General features: G+C 37.6%; 1 protein-coding gene across 4 annotated transcripts in view; it reads right to left on the reverse strand.

Annotated features, from left to right (window-relative positions):
* LOC131543331 (G protein pathway suppressor 2-like) overlaps positions 1–15,510 on the reverse strand; it is a 66,539-nt gene that overhangs the window by 44,417 nt on the left and 6,612 nt on the right. For all 4 annotated transcript variants that reach the window (XR_009271883.1, XM_058780568.1, XM_058780567.1 and 1 more), the window contains exons 4-6: positions 726–838; positions 462–541; positions 231–310 (exon numbers count right to left, since the gene is read on the reverse strand). Coding sequence is in view for 3 of the 4 variants with exons in the window: in XM_058780568.1 (XP_058636551.1) it covers positions 231–310; positions 462–541; positions 726–838 (273 nt within the window). In the remaining variant the exon portion in view is untranslated. The remainder of the gene's footprint in view (positions 1–230; positions 311–461; positions 542–725; positions 839–15,510) is intronic.

Raw genomic sequence — 15,510 nt, forward strand, 5'->3', positions numbered from 1 at the left:
CTATGAAGTAGTTATTACAGCAAAAAAAATTATAATTGTAGCTGGAACACCTCACTGAATGTGACAACACAGATCTTACAAAGGTACAATTTTCAAAACAATTTGTTTTGGTAACAGAAATTGAAGCTTCTCTGCATAAAACGTAACTCAGCTCCATTTTTTGGCATTATTGCTGTTAAAAACAACACACAGTGTAACATGTTACATGTGCTCGAGATTTATTTACTTACAGGCATCAGAGGTGTCTGAAACAGCTGTTTACTGCGCTCCCCTAATAGAGCACCAGCTCTATTGTGACTCACTGGACTGCCTTAAACACACAAAAACAGCATTCTAAACACTGCATGACAGTATGGTCTAATTGAAAGAACAAAACTGTGTTTCATTGTACTTGTATCTACTATTATTTGCTTAAAAGTCATTCAAGGTCATTGTGGTTTTGCAAACTTCTAAAATGTCACCTTGTATGCTGAGTAGATGCTGTCCTGAGTGCATAGGTAAGCTGGACTGGTAACTGCCTGAAGGCAGTGTTGAAATGTCACTAAAAATAAAAAAAAATTCATATAAACTTGATAGATACAATGAACAATGTACGAAAATTATATTACTGTAGCAAAATAATTAAGCACACTGTCCAATATCAAGTGCATAATTGAGATCACAACAAAGAACATGACAGCTGAAATTTGCATTTTTTGGGGGAGGGTTTTCTTAATTTTACTTACCTTTGCTCCTTTCTTCGACGCTTTTCCTCCTCATGAAGCACTTTCTTAAGCTGTAAGAAGAGCTGATGTTTCTCCTCTTGCAAAACCTGCAATTTTTCCCCCATTTTTTGAACCTAGTAAACAATTAAGAGCTTAATAAAAACATAAGGCAATGAGTAAATGCATGGAGACATGTCAAACTTTAGTGGTTCTGGAGTTTTTTTTTTGTTTTTTTTTTTTTCTCCATTTAAAGTGGTTGTGAAAGGGAGAATTAAAATTTTCTTGATATTTACACATATAAAAGGTTACTCTACAATAAAATCATACTGCAAGTTTGGGAACTTAAAACTCAGCAGTTGAAAAAATGAATTATTCTTTTCTATCATTTTGAAGTTCCCGGATTTGAAATTCAGATAATTGTTATGCCACGATTCTTTCGACACACCCATTAACATATGACATCGTCGTATGTAATTGAGGAGGTGTGTTCTAAACAACTCAAGAGTGATACTGCTGTTGGATGAAGATGATAACAAACGATGAGACCAAAAGACGAGTCCAACATCAAACTCCGACATTGTTCTGTCAGTGGATGTAAAGAAACTCCAAAAACTTTACATAGCCTTCCTAAAGATCCTAGCATTAGAAATACAGTGGGGCAAAAAAGTATTTAGTCAGCCACCAATTGTGCAAGTTCTCCCACTTAAAAAGAGAGAGGCCTGTAATTTTCATCATAGGTATACCTCAATTATGGTGGAAAATAAGTATTTGGTCAATAACAAAATTTCATCTCAATACTTTGTTATATAACCTTTGTTGGCAATGACAGAGTTCAAACGTTTTCTGTAAGTCTTCACAAGGTTTTCACACACTGTTGCTGGTATTTTGGCCCATTCCTCCATGCAGATCTCCTCTAGAGCAGTAATGTTTTGGGGCTGTCGCTGGGCAACACGGACTTTCAACTCCCTCCAAAGATTTTCGATGGGGTTGAGATCTGGAGACTGGCTAGGCCACTCCAGGACCTTGAAATGCTTCTTCTGAAGCCACTCCTTCGTTGCCAGGCGGTGTGTTTGGGATCATTGTCATGCTGAAAGACCCAGCCACGTTTCATCTTCAATGCCCTTGCTGATGGAAGGAGGTTTTCACTCAAAATCTCACGATACATGGCCCCATTCATTCTTTCGTTTACACGGATCAGTCGTCCTGGTCCCTTTGCAGAAAAACAGCCCCAAAGCATGATGTATCCACCCCCATGCTTCACAGTAGGTATGGTGTTCTTTGGATGCAACTCAGCATTCTTTCATTCTCCAAACACGACAAGTTGAGTTTTTACCAAAAAGTTCTATTTTGGTTTCATCTGACCATATGACATTCTCCCAGTCCTCTTCTGGATCATCCAAATGCTCTCTAGCAAACTTCAGACAGGCCCGGACATGTACTGGCTTAAGCAGGGGGACATGTCTGGCACTGCAGGATTTGAGTCCCTGGCGGCGCAGTGTGTTACTGATGGTGGCCTTTGTTACTTTGGTCCCAGCTCTCTGCAGGTCATTCACTAGGTCCCCCCGTGTGGTTCTGGGATTTTTGCTCACAGTTCTTGTGATCATTTTGACCCCACGGGGTGAGATCTTGCGTGGAGCCCCAGATCGAGGGAGATTATCAGTGGTCTTGTATGTCTTCCATTTTCTAATAATTGCTCCCACAGTTGATTTCTTCACACCAAGCTGCTTACCTATTGCAGATTCAGTCCTCCCAGCCTGGTCTACAATTTTGTTTCTGGTGTCCTTTGACAGCTCTTTGGTCTTGGCCATGGTGGAGTTTGGAGTTGGACTGTTTGAGGTTGTGGACAGGTGTCTTTTATACTGATAACGAGTTCAAACAGATGCCATTAATACAGGTAACGAGTGGAGGACAGAGGAGCCTCTTAAAGAAGAAGTTACAGGTCTGTGAGAGCCAGAAATCTTGCTTGTTTGTAGGTGACCAAATACTTATTTTACAGAGGAATTTACCAATTAATTCTTTAAAAATCCTACAATGTGATTTTCTGGATTTTTTTTTTCTCATTTTGTCTCTCATAGTTGAGGTATACCTATGATGAAAATTACAGGCCTCTCTCATCTTTTTAAGTGGGAGAACTTGCACAATTGGTGGCTGACTAAATACTTTTTTGCCCCACTGTATATGGCTGAGGTTTATTTTTAATGGCATGCCTGAGTATCTGAAAGATAAACTTCTCATTTATTTTTCACATTTCACAACAAAATGTTTTGTAAATTATTCCAAACGCAGTTTTTTTCAGAATATCTTCTATTGAAATAGTGTTGCCACTAAGCATGAAACATGCAACCAAATAAATGTTAAACTGTTGGCAAATTAATGGAAACAGTGAAATAAAAAAATTAAAAAATTCCTAATTAGACTGCATTTTATAATGGTACTTAAAAAAAAAAAAAATAATAATAATATATATATATATATATATATATATATATATATATATATATATATATATATATATATATATATATATATATATATATATATATATATATATAGAAAATTAAGTAAGCAAAAACAAGTACCATGCTGAATCAGACTGTTGCAATCGTGATTACATTTAGGGATGGGCATTTTTGGCAATTTCTCATTTCGATTAGGGATGCATCGATCCGATACTCAATTCATTTATCGGCTCCGATACTGGCATTTCCTGCCGAATCGGGTATCGGTCAGACTAGACAGATCCAAATCCGATATTGTGCGTATACTACTCTGTGTTATTGTTGAGCCCCACGAAAGGCACAAAACATTATAAAGCACTATAAGTTAATTTAAAGTTCCAAAGCTGTTCCATAGTTTAATCTGAGGTACAGATGAATATTTAAGTCGTTAAATTCAAGTTCACAAACTCTTCTCTCTGCTGAGGCTGTCTGTCATCCTCCATTCAGCATTAAAACTGCGCGTTGCATTCGGTTACTACCACTAGCGTAGCCAGAAATGTTTAAGTGGGTGGGCCTACATAAAACTGGGTGGGCCAGGTGTGTAGTATATGAAAACTGCATGTCAAATTGCCAACAAAAAAATACAGCACCAAGGTTCATTACACAGTACTTCTAAAGCATGCATTAACATTAGTAATTTGTTATGTTAATGTTCATTTCAAAATTTACTAATAGGACATTATTAAAATTGAAAATTAACATTTAAAAAGTTAACATTGTTAACATTTGCCTGAGCTGGTTAAAGATGAATAAACACGTAACAAATGTATTGCTAATGTTAGTTAATGCATTAACTAACGTTAACTAAAGGAAGTTTATTAAAAAGCATTACTTTAGAGAGAAACAACGGGGCTTCGCTGATGATTTCATAATCAAACGTCTCTGTCAGTTCACGCACGTCGAGGACCGTGCTAATATGATTTTCAAACACACTTGGTTCAGAAGTTTCCGATCGATAAATCCAGCACCGTCAGGTGGTCTGTCAGGTTTCATTTGTAGACGGTCCAAATTTATTGCTAAGCCTTTTACTTTTTAAAGAATTGATCTGATTTATGTTTGCTTCACTAGGCTATTTTCAAATTTTTCAAAAGCAATTGCAAATTGTATTTTCAATTGTGTTTTCCACATGTGGGCGCATAAATTGGGACATAATCCAAATGCAATTGCAAATCTTGCATTACCGTTTGCATTTTCGCTTTTGCGAATGCACAGTGACTGCCACATTTCAAATGAAAAAGCAAAGTCCATTTGCAACTGTATTTCCCATGTCTTACCAGTTATGAGCTTGTCATATTTAAATAGCAATATTAATTACCACATTTGCTTTTTCACTTTCTCTGCGTCGCGCATGTAATCTGCCAAAACTCAAATGAAATCGCAATTCCTTTTGCATTTGAATTTCCGATGTCTACACGGAAAGCTGTCAATCAATGTGAGGGGCCGGGACTATACTAGGGGGCGTGTTTGTATTGGGAGGTGACTTCACTCACAGACTACCGTGCTGAACACTTTGATTAATGGAGGTAATCGGTGAAGGCTCCGCTAAAGGCAGCTATCAATCAGTTCGTGCCTGTGTGAACAAACAGACAACCTTCTTGGCACAATACATAATTCTCTCTTTTTTACCCCAAATGCAGCGGTTATCCCCTGCTAACAGCGAGAGCCACAACGGTACGCACAATAGATCAATATTCACTATTAACGAAACACTTTTCATCTGTCTCAACATCTCTCACTGCTTCTCTCACTCCGATTGACGCAAATGAGTAAACAGACAATTCTACACTTATGGTTTCCTACAAATGTAGAAAATACAAAAGATTAGGCTACAACATCACTGAACTAAATTATACCCATATGCAAATCACATTTCTTATTAATAATAAAGATTAAAGATAAGAAAGATGCACACTACAAATACGTCGTTGTAAATGTGACCCTGGATCACAAAACCAGTCTTAAGTCGCTGGGGTATATTTATAGCAATAGCCAAAAATACATTGTATGGGTCATTGTAGGGGTCAAAATTATTGATTTTTATTTTATGCCAAAAATCAACTTTTGTTTTGGACATTAAGTAGAGATCATGTTCCATGAAGATATTTAGTAAATTTCCTACTGTAAATACATCAAAACGTCGTATCTCTGCCAAATATTGTCCTATCCTAACAAACCATGCATCAATGATGTATAAATCTCAGTTAAAAAAAAAAAATGACCCTTATGACTGGTTTTCTGGTACAGGGTCACAAATGAGAAACTGTGGTGAGTCGTGCAGCAGTAATAACGTAACAAAAACATATACAATTGCAAGCAAAATGATCATACTTATTCGAGCATTTAACATTTATAAGTTTAATTAAATGTCAGTAATGAACTGCATAAATTATAGCGATCACGGAGGTCCTCTTTCCCAAACGTGTACAGTAAGATTTAGTTGATACAGTATCACCTCCCCATCAGTAGTTCTATACTGCCACCTGCTGGTGCAGTTGTGTAACTTGGAGAACAAGTTTTGCTATGTTGAGTTCGTGAGAAAAATAAGTCCTGATAACTAGAAAACAACTTTTGTTATGTCAAGATCACGAGAAAACAAGAAGGGGGGAAACAAATGCATGGCAGCTTAGAACTTCCATAGTAATAGAAAGCACATCACCTGCCTCAAGATCTTTTACTGTTTGCACTCAGATTGAGGCACATAAACAAACTGACAGTGCAAATCTGCACGTAGTTACCTATTTGACACCTATATCTTATTCCTATCTTATAATAGAGCACCTGCCTCAAAATCTCTCAGTCTGTTTACACTCCAATTAATGCACGTAACAAAACAGAAAATACTCCTACTCTGCCTGCCCTAGATGAGTCTTCACACCAACGATCTAGGCGCAGCTGTCACAAAACATGCCACAGCCAAAGTGAATTAATATTAAAAATCATGTGCATCAATCGCAGTGTCGGGTGGCTGTGCACAGTGAGAGATCTTGAGACTTGCGCGATGCTTTGGTGCCACGGGACGCGTGCCCCATAACGGATTAAAACTGTTAAAATATGAAATATGAAATATATATAAGGTGGAAAATGGGTAAATAAATATAGATTGGCACGGTATTTTTTTTAATATTGAGGCAGGTGTAGAAAGGAATAAAATGTACTGTAATAAGTGTAGAATTGCACTGTCCGTTTACTCATTTGCGTCAATCGGAGTGAGAAAAGCAGTGAGAGATGTTGAAACAGGTGAAAAGCGTTTCGTTAATAGTGAATATTGATCTATTGTGCGTACGGTTGTTGCTCCCGCTGTTAGCAGGGGATAATCGCTGCATTTGGGGTAAAAAAAAAAAAAACACTGAATTATGTATTGTGCCGAAAAGGTTGTCTGTTCGTTCACACAGGCACGAACTGATTGACAGCTGCCTTGAGCGGAGCCTTCACCGATTACACCTCCATTAATCAAAGAGTTCAGCACGGTCGTCTGTGAGTGATGTCACCTCCCAATACAAACACGCCCCCTAATATAGTCCCGCCCCCTCATTGATTGACGGCTTTCCGTATAGACATCGGAAATTCAAACGCAAAAGGAATTACGATTTCATTTGAGTTTTGGCAGGTTACATGCGCGACGCAGAGAAAGTGAAAAAGCAAATGTGGTAATTAATATTGCTATTTAAATATGACAGGCTCATAACTGGTAAGACATGGGAAATACAGTTGCAAATGGACTTTGCTTTTTCTTTTTAAATGTGGCAGTCACTGTGCGTTCGCGAAAGCGAAAATGCAAACGGTAATGTAAGATTTGCAATTGCATTTGGATTATGTCCCAATTTATGCGCGCACATTTGGAAAATGCAATAGAAAATACAATTTGCAATTTCTTTTGAAAATAGTCCGGAAAATCATTCCATAATAAACTAACGCACAGATTTAATACACTACGCATCAATATCTCTTCCCTTTTCTATGCGGACTCGGGAGGGCTGCGCAGCCTGCCTAGTTTATAATAGTATTTTTGTCAGATTATGATTATATATTTTTTCATTTGTTATTTTTCATTCAAATTAATTATGAAGTAGATTGTGTTTAACACACAAAAGAGTGACAATCAGGTCAACACAGAGAAGTATAGAAATTGTACACTGATTTAAAAAAAAAAAAACTGCGCTGGTATCGGATTGGATCAGTATAGGCAGATACTCAGAATTTTCTGGATCGGATCGGATCGGTTCTGTTCTGAAAAAATGGTATCGTTGCATCCCTAATTTCGATCATCAATAGGTTTCAAAAACGAGTACTCCGGAGTGGAGCGTGTGTGTGGGGGGGGGTTTGTGGCATGGCTGTAATGGCGATAATGAAAATATCTGAAGACTGTTATGAAAATGAATGTTAAAAATAAAAATATGACATGAAAACCAGTCTATGAAAACACAAACACATAATTAGAACACTGTTATATTATGATTATGATGCAGTATTGTTATTAAAAAAGAAGCATTTACAAAGGAAAAGCTGCCTGAGGTGAAGCTGAAGAGTGACTTTATGCCAATAAACCGAAGCCCGTTCTATGACACATCCTATGATATTAATCATATAACTTAGATACATCACCTAGACGTAATATTACAACTTGTATCTGCACAAAAGTATGCAAATGCCAGTGAACTTTAAGTTACGAGAGAGAGAGAGAGAGTGCTCCTGCTGTGATGCACTTTTATAACAGCACACTGAAACACGGGCAAGGAAAGCAGACAGAATTTACTATAGATTTCACATTCTATAAAGTTCTTATTATAATGCTATGTTTATGGCAGATTTGTGCTATGTTTTCATCTACATTATTAAATGATTCCTGAAATCGCTTTCAGAGCCATACGAATTACGAAAACAATTTTAACTGAAGTATGCCTACTGTTGAACAAATATGACGAAAAAAAAAAAAAGCACTGCTGCATTATTATAACATCAGTATTTTTAAAAAAGAAATCTAAAAGCAATATGACCGTCTCAAATAACTCAATATGCATTTGAACATGAAACTAAACACTGGTAATATGCATGGTATTCAGCATGTTAATATTCCAACACATCCTATTATAGGCATGGGCCGGTACGAGATTCTGACGGTATGATAACCTTAGATAAAAAATATCACGGTTTCACGGTATTGCGATTACAGCTCTAAAATGTGTTATTCTTAAATGTCTGGGTAAAAAACAAAGTTTTTTCCACTGAACACAATATATTTTATTTTTAAGAAACATATAGAACATTTTGGAACAGTAAACATGTCAGGCTAAATAATTAAAATAAATAATTTAATTCTTGTTAATTAAATTAAGTGCAGTCACTTAAGTGAGCCTAAACCTACAGCTCAATAATCAAAAACATAAATCAAAACAATTTCTGTAAAAAAAACAAATAAATAAAATGCAGTCATTAAACCTGCAGCTCAACAAGGTTTTTGGAGACATGCTCACTTTCTACACATTCATCTTTCAGTCCAAGTTATGAGCGGTGGGGTACAAAGATGTGTGCACATACACATAAGGAGACCGCACGAGTGTGTCACACACACACACACACACACAGACTCTCTCCGTATAACACTCAAACAGTGGCAAAGACACCTGAGAGCCAGTAGTTTGTTTGTTTTTTAAAATGACATGATTTTGAACAGATGTAAACAATGGCAGGAGGCTTAAAATTATAGATGTGATACCAGCTAAATTTAATTATTGTACTACATCGCAGAAACGTAGTACTTTAGTCTGCTATTCCCCGCTCTGTGAAGTAACGTGAGGGAAGGTCCTTCTTTCAGCTGAATTTGAAGGATGCATAGGATGTATCCTCCACTACCTTCAATCACCCACAATCCTTTGTACCCATCCATTTCATGAAAATAAACTGATGAAAAACGAGTCAGTACTGAGCTTGTCTGAATTTATTATGAAATCTAAGACAAAAATAATGTTTTCGGACATGAAAGGATAGATGTTATCTTTTGTTTTGGTTTAAATTACTTACTAAACGCTAATCTGCCAATAATTTATGAAAGAGATTATAGACGGCGGTTTTTCATTGTATTGCATTAATAGAAAGCCAAATAATATAAAGATTTGTAATACAAAGGTTTATTCAAAAACAAAGTTTTATTTATGTTTTTGTGCAGTGATGGTGAGGGCGGGAACATATGTGATGTAGCCACGCGCACTTACTAGAGCGTCTCATTCTAGCGTTTATATGCCGATGAGGACTCTAGCCTACAAGACTCTGAAGGACTGAACTAGGAATGACGCAGCCTCGGTAGGATCCAGCCTTCCGTTTGAGAAACACCCACTATCATAAGCTTCTTCTTTTTCTTGGCTTTTGCAACTTGTAATTATCGCATATCGCCACCTACTGTACAGGAGTATGTAGAGGGACTTGACAGATGCTTTACTTATTTCTCGCACCAACCGGAGGAGGAGGGGCCGTGTGACTCGATACGCTCAGGGTTGCCAGGTTTTCTCAGCAAAACCGCCCAATTGCTACTTAAAAATAGCCCAATCGCTTTTCAGGGGGGATCCCCTGGTAAAAATCGTATTCCGGGGGATAAATATCACATTATTGGGGTCGCCTCAACCCGACATGAAAAACATCCAGTTGAAAGAGTGTTAAAGTATCCCAATTGACTTGGCAACACTGGTTAAGCTCTTCACTGCTCACAACAGAGTGGTGGAACTATGATGTCACTTTGTAGGCGAAAACCCGGAAGTGAGTTAGCATTTTAGCACTTCCGGTGCCATCATCCCCGAGTCAATGGGTTTTGTTAAATGGGATTTTGGTTAAATCCCTTAAATAAGGTCCGTGGTTCACACAAGCTTAAGATACTTTCATGTTTTATTCTATGACATAAAACACACCAGTTACACCCCACTTGTGATTTTTTTAAAAACTGTTATGTTTCTTAAAAAAGGCGGTTGCTAACAACTTGCTATATGGGACTACAGGCGCTGTCGGAAGCCATTAAACGTCATCACTCCAAAAAGTTTATCAATTTACAGTATTTTCCAGTTGTAGTATAATTTGTAATTCAATTAATTGTAGAATAACCAATAAATACAGTGCCCTCCAAAAGTATTGGAACAGTAAAGACAAAATTGCTCTGTTGGCTGTGGAGTCAAGACATTTGCATATATGATGAAAAGATGAATATGAGACAAAACTACAGAATGTCACATTTTATTATTAGCTGCTTCAACACATACATGCTTCAGCTGTTTCATACATGTTTTACCAAATAAAAAGAAAAGGCACTTTTAGGAGTTCATCCCACTCATTGATGTGAGCATAAGTATTGGGACAGTTGAACATAAGGCAGATATAAAAGATTAAAAGCTATTATTTAGTTGCAGATCCCTTGTGCACTATAACAGCAGTGAGTCTGTGACCCATAGACATCACCAGACTCTTGATCTCATCCTTTGAAATACTTTAATGCAGCCAATTCTAATTGTTGCTTGTTTTGGGGAGTTTCTGCCTTTACTCTTCTCTTCAGCAGGTGATATTCATGTTCAATCGGATTTAAATCTGGAGGTTGACTTGGGCAATCTAAGACTATCCATTTCTTTGCCCTTATAAATTCCTTGACTGAACTGGCAGGGTGTTTTGGGTCATTGTCCTGATGCAATATGAAGCACTTCCCAAAGAATCTGGTGGCATTTTCTTGAATATTGGTAGGCAAGATGGTTTTGTACCCTTCCAAATTCATTCTGCTACTGTCATCATACAGTAAGTCATCAGTAAAGTTGAGAGGGCCTGTTCCAGAGGCAGCCATACATGCCCATGCCATGACACCACCTCCACCATGCTTTACAGATGAGGCTGTATGCTTGGGATCATTGCAGTTCCCTTTTTCTCCATATTTTTGCTTTCCCATCACTTGGATAAAGGTTCATCTTTGTCTCATCGATCCATAAACACAGTCCAAAACTCTTCTGGCTCACCTTTGTGCCTTTTTGCAAACTCTAATCTTGCCTTTTTATTTTTGGTGCTGGTCAGAGGTTTGTATCTTGCTGTGTAGCATCTGTAATTCTATGTCAAAGTCTCCTGAGGACAGTAGATTGTCAGAGCATCACCCCAGCTTTCTGGGAGTTTTTGGTGATTTTACAGACACGTCTTTTAGGATTCATTTTCACAGCTTTTATGATTTGTCTGCCATCAACTACTGTTGTTTTCTCAGCCGATTAGGTAGTTGTTGGTTGCTGGTGGTTTCCAAACTCTTGATTTCTCCATGCCCTTTGTTTTTGCTATAGCTCTATTTGCTCTTTTCTTTTAGCATCCAAATTGCTTGCTTTTCTCTCAAAGTCAGCTCCCTCATCTTCATCCTGGTTTGTGTGTGTCATTATTGAATGCAAGATTCAGAATGCAGAAGTAATGGATATAACTGATACGACACATTCCCTGCTTTTAATATCTGAAGAATTAATGCAACAGGACACAGCTGATCACTTAGAAAGACCTGTGAGGCAACTGTTCCAATACTTATGCTCACATCAGATAGGGGGATGAAACTCTAAAAGTGCTGAACTTCTTAGCTGGTAAAACATCTGTGTTGAATCACCCAATAATAAAATGTGACATTCTGTAGTTTTGTCTCATATTCATCTTTTAATCATATTTGCAAATGTCTTGACTCTACAGCCAACAAAGCAATTTTGTCTTTACTGTTCCAATACTTTTGGAGGGCACTGTAGTTTCACACATTTTATACTGTTGTTCGACAATGTTTTTTTGCTTTGCCCCGAAATGCAACACAAGTCTTCGGATGGAAGATGTTCGTTTTATCGCTTACTGATGCGGAGACTCTGGGTTCAGACCATAAGGTAAACTTATTACGATTATTACATGTAAACACCACATTTGTCGGCTTTAATTGGTAAAAGTGAAACTTTAATGATGCATAGTGCTTAAAGCCACGTTAAAATTAAATGTTTACTGCCACATGAAGCTGTTAGAAAGCATATAGATTGTGGATTTCCTAGAAGCAAGGATAAAATAACATTTTGCCCAACAAAATGATAGTTGAAATGTGGTACTTTGTTCACTAAAATAAGTTTAATCTTACCATATCCAAAGACTCGCTCACTCTGCTGTTATTTAATAGATTAAATGCGCTGGAATTGTATTGAACAGTACGTGGGGATACGTTTTTAATTAAAATATTCATATTAATCAAGGATTTATTGACTTTTAATGCACCTTATTTCGAAATGTACAGAAATACATGCTTTCAAGTTAAGATTTCATTTATTCACTATACTATTTATTATACTGTCTCATTTCAGCTTTAGTTTGGCTCTAATTTTGTATTTATTCCAGTTTATATGAAACGGTTCATGTAGCGTGGATTAAAATTCATATACAGAGTAAATCATTTTCACTGAACATGTTAAAAATAAGTTTGAAAAAGTTGTCAGGAGCGCGGTGGTGGTGACATTGAAGGTGAGCGACCGTGGTGGTGTAGTTCGTTTATAGCCTAAGTTTAGCCTTTTAGTTCTGGCTCTTTTATTTAGGCTTCAAAATTCGTCAAAGTTATATATCAAAGTGACATCATAGTTCCCCCACTCTACTGAGGGAGTCCTGCACTTTCCGTCTTTGACGACACGTAAAAAACTGTGCATACCACAGGAACGGTATAACGGAAAATGTTAGTGGTTTTGAAACCGTGAATTTTCCAAACTGCGTTATATGTTGAAACCGGTTATCGTCCCATGCCTACATCCTATATTAGATTCATCAGATATGTATGTAGCTAACCCAGACATCACTACGTGACTTCCGATTGCTGATCACAGAAAGAAGTATCTGCTGATACAATCACAGATACCGATCTTTTTAAAGCCTTATTTTTATCATGTAGAATTATTATAGTAATACTCCAATAAGGATTTTTAGACATTTATTCAGGGCCTGAATTTCATTTTTGAAAATGGGGGAATTTCCCTCTTAGGAAATAGGTGACTCTTGTGAGAGGGGATGTTTTTCATTTGAGGGGTGGAGGGAGCACTTTTTAGACATTTTTCAAAAAATGTATCTCGCCTAAATGTTCAATCATGCAGTGCATTTTTGTTTTTACACTCGTGCAATTATTTCACATTAGCTTACACACAGCACAAAACAGTTGCTCAAGCAAGCGGCAAAACATTTTAAATACTTTTCTGACGTTATCACAAACATTTTAAATTAAAACTTACCATTGACAGAAACAGTCAGCTCTACTGCCTTTTCTTTTGCATTTAAATCTTTATTACAAGCAATCCTGCAGTTCATAAAGAACTTTGTTTTACTATACCTCCACGAGTGCCATCTATTATTGCCTTGTTTATCTAAAAGTGCTCTTTTCCTTTCAACCTAGTCAAAAAGCCATATGTGTTGACTGTGAAACACAGCAGACTTTAATTATATGCATTTATGGTGTAATTACTACATTTTCGTTTTCATATTTACCGCAAACAATGTGCTGTCACTTTAATTCAGCGCGTGCCGTGTAGCAAACTCGGTGTGGAATCGATGGCTGCACTGCTGCAGACTGCTTATGGAACACACTGCCGTACCGCAACCGTGTGCAGTGTGAACGCTTTAAAGGGGTCAACGGATGCCCATTTTCCACAAGTTGATATGATTCTTTAGGGTCTTAATTAAAAGTCTATAACATACTTTGGTTAAAATTTCTCAATGGTAGTGTAAAAAACACCTTTTTTTGCCTGTCAAAATCAGCTCTGTTTTCAATAAGTCATTCTAGTCCATGTTGCTTTAAATGCTAATGAGCTCTGCTGACCCCGCCCCTCTCTTCCGTGGAGTGACGAGCAGACTTTAAACTTCAGCCGCGAAACTTGCTAACTTGCACATTATTAGGAGAGGCGATTTGCAAAGATTCATAAAAAACCCTTATACTCACTTAGTAGATGAAGCTGGATCATGTATGATTCGCGCGAATATAAACGCATTTAGGCAGATCGGGGATTGGCGCATTCCCTTCAAAACGAAAGTAAGGTTAATCCTCTGCATCTTCATCCTCATTAAATGACGGAGTAAATGACGACTGCTATGTTCATTATTACATCCAACAACAAAACACCTCAATCGCTTAATCGGAGACATCTTGTCTTCCCCTGAACCGGAGTCGACACAATGGTGGACAGCTCTCAGTTCACTCAGGGCGGGTCTAAGGTAAAACGGCCTTGTCAATAAACTATCGTGGGGGCAGTCTGTGCAGAACTACCTCATTCTGACAGGAATCTCAGAACAGCCTGATTTGAGAAAGGGGATTTTAAAATAGGGATTAAAAAAAAAAAACACTGGGTGGATTTTTATCATTACAGGATGGATGTGCACACACACTTCCAACACAGATTTATGTTCAAACAACTTGTAAAGTGAATTTTGCATTCGATGACCCCTTTAAAATCCGTTAACATGAGCGCGGTAAAAATACGCACTGCATAGGCCTACGCACTGGGAACGGAGTATATGGGAACCTGCCATTATGTCTGTGCGCTTCGAGTGCGCATGAGAACGGTCTCCAGGAGAGCGCGCGACCGCTGAATGGTTTAAACACAGGCAAGAATTAATAAGAAATGCAATTTATAAACTTTTGTGACAACACTGCCTCGATTGATATAAGTAACAATTCCTGTGTCAACTGTGCAGTAGGGGTGTAACGATTCATCGATATGGATCGTTACATCAATACAATGTATCGATGCCACGCGTAAAATATCGATATCTATAGTATAATTAGGCACCTTTATTTTGGCACTGTCCACATTTTCACATAATGTCCTTCTATGTATTACCGCCAACACGTGCATTCTCGTTCAAACTCACGTATCAGGACTCGATACAAGGACTGTCCGAAGGCATAAGGCGAGCATAAAAGATGCTCGGGATTGTTAGCGGAACAGTGGAGCGCTGTGTGAGAAGTTTTCTGCGCACACATCTGAAGCGCACGCACATAGACTGCCGCTTCTACACCGCACGGATACTAAATTGAGCTCTCTTCCGCTTTTTTGTGCATGGATGAATAAATACAGACAAAATTACATCAAAATGCGAGTTTTGGTGAATATCCTAGTAAACACGGTAGACGGTTAGGCATATGTCTTAAGGTAAACAGCTGAGAAAGAAAATGCATGTGTATCAGTAGCCTATATTAAATCCGTGCTTTCGTTCTTAAAGTGAAAGCAAACGCTGTCAAAGAAAAATACTCACTGCTCACGACTAAATAACCTTTGTAACATCAAAAATGATTAATCTATATTTAATTTATACTG

The sequence above is a fragment of the Onychostoma macrolepis genome, chromosome 07 (genome assembly GCF_012432095.1).
Source record: "Onychostoma macrolepis isolate SWU-2019 chromosome 07, ASM1243209v1, whole genome shotgun sequence".
Taxonomy (NCBI): Eukaryota; Metazoa; Chordata; class Actinopteri; order Cypriniformes; family Cyprinidae; genus Onychostoma; species Onychostoma macrolepis.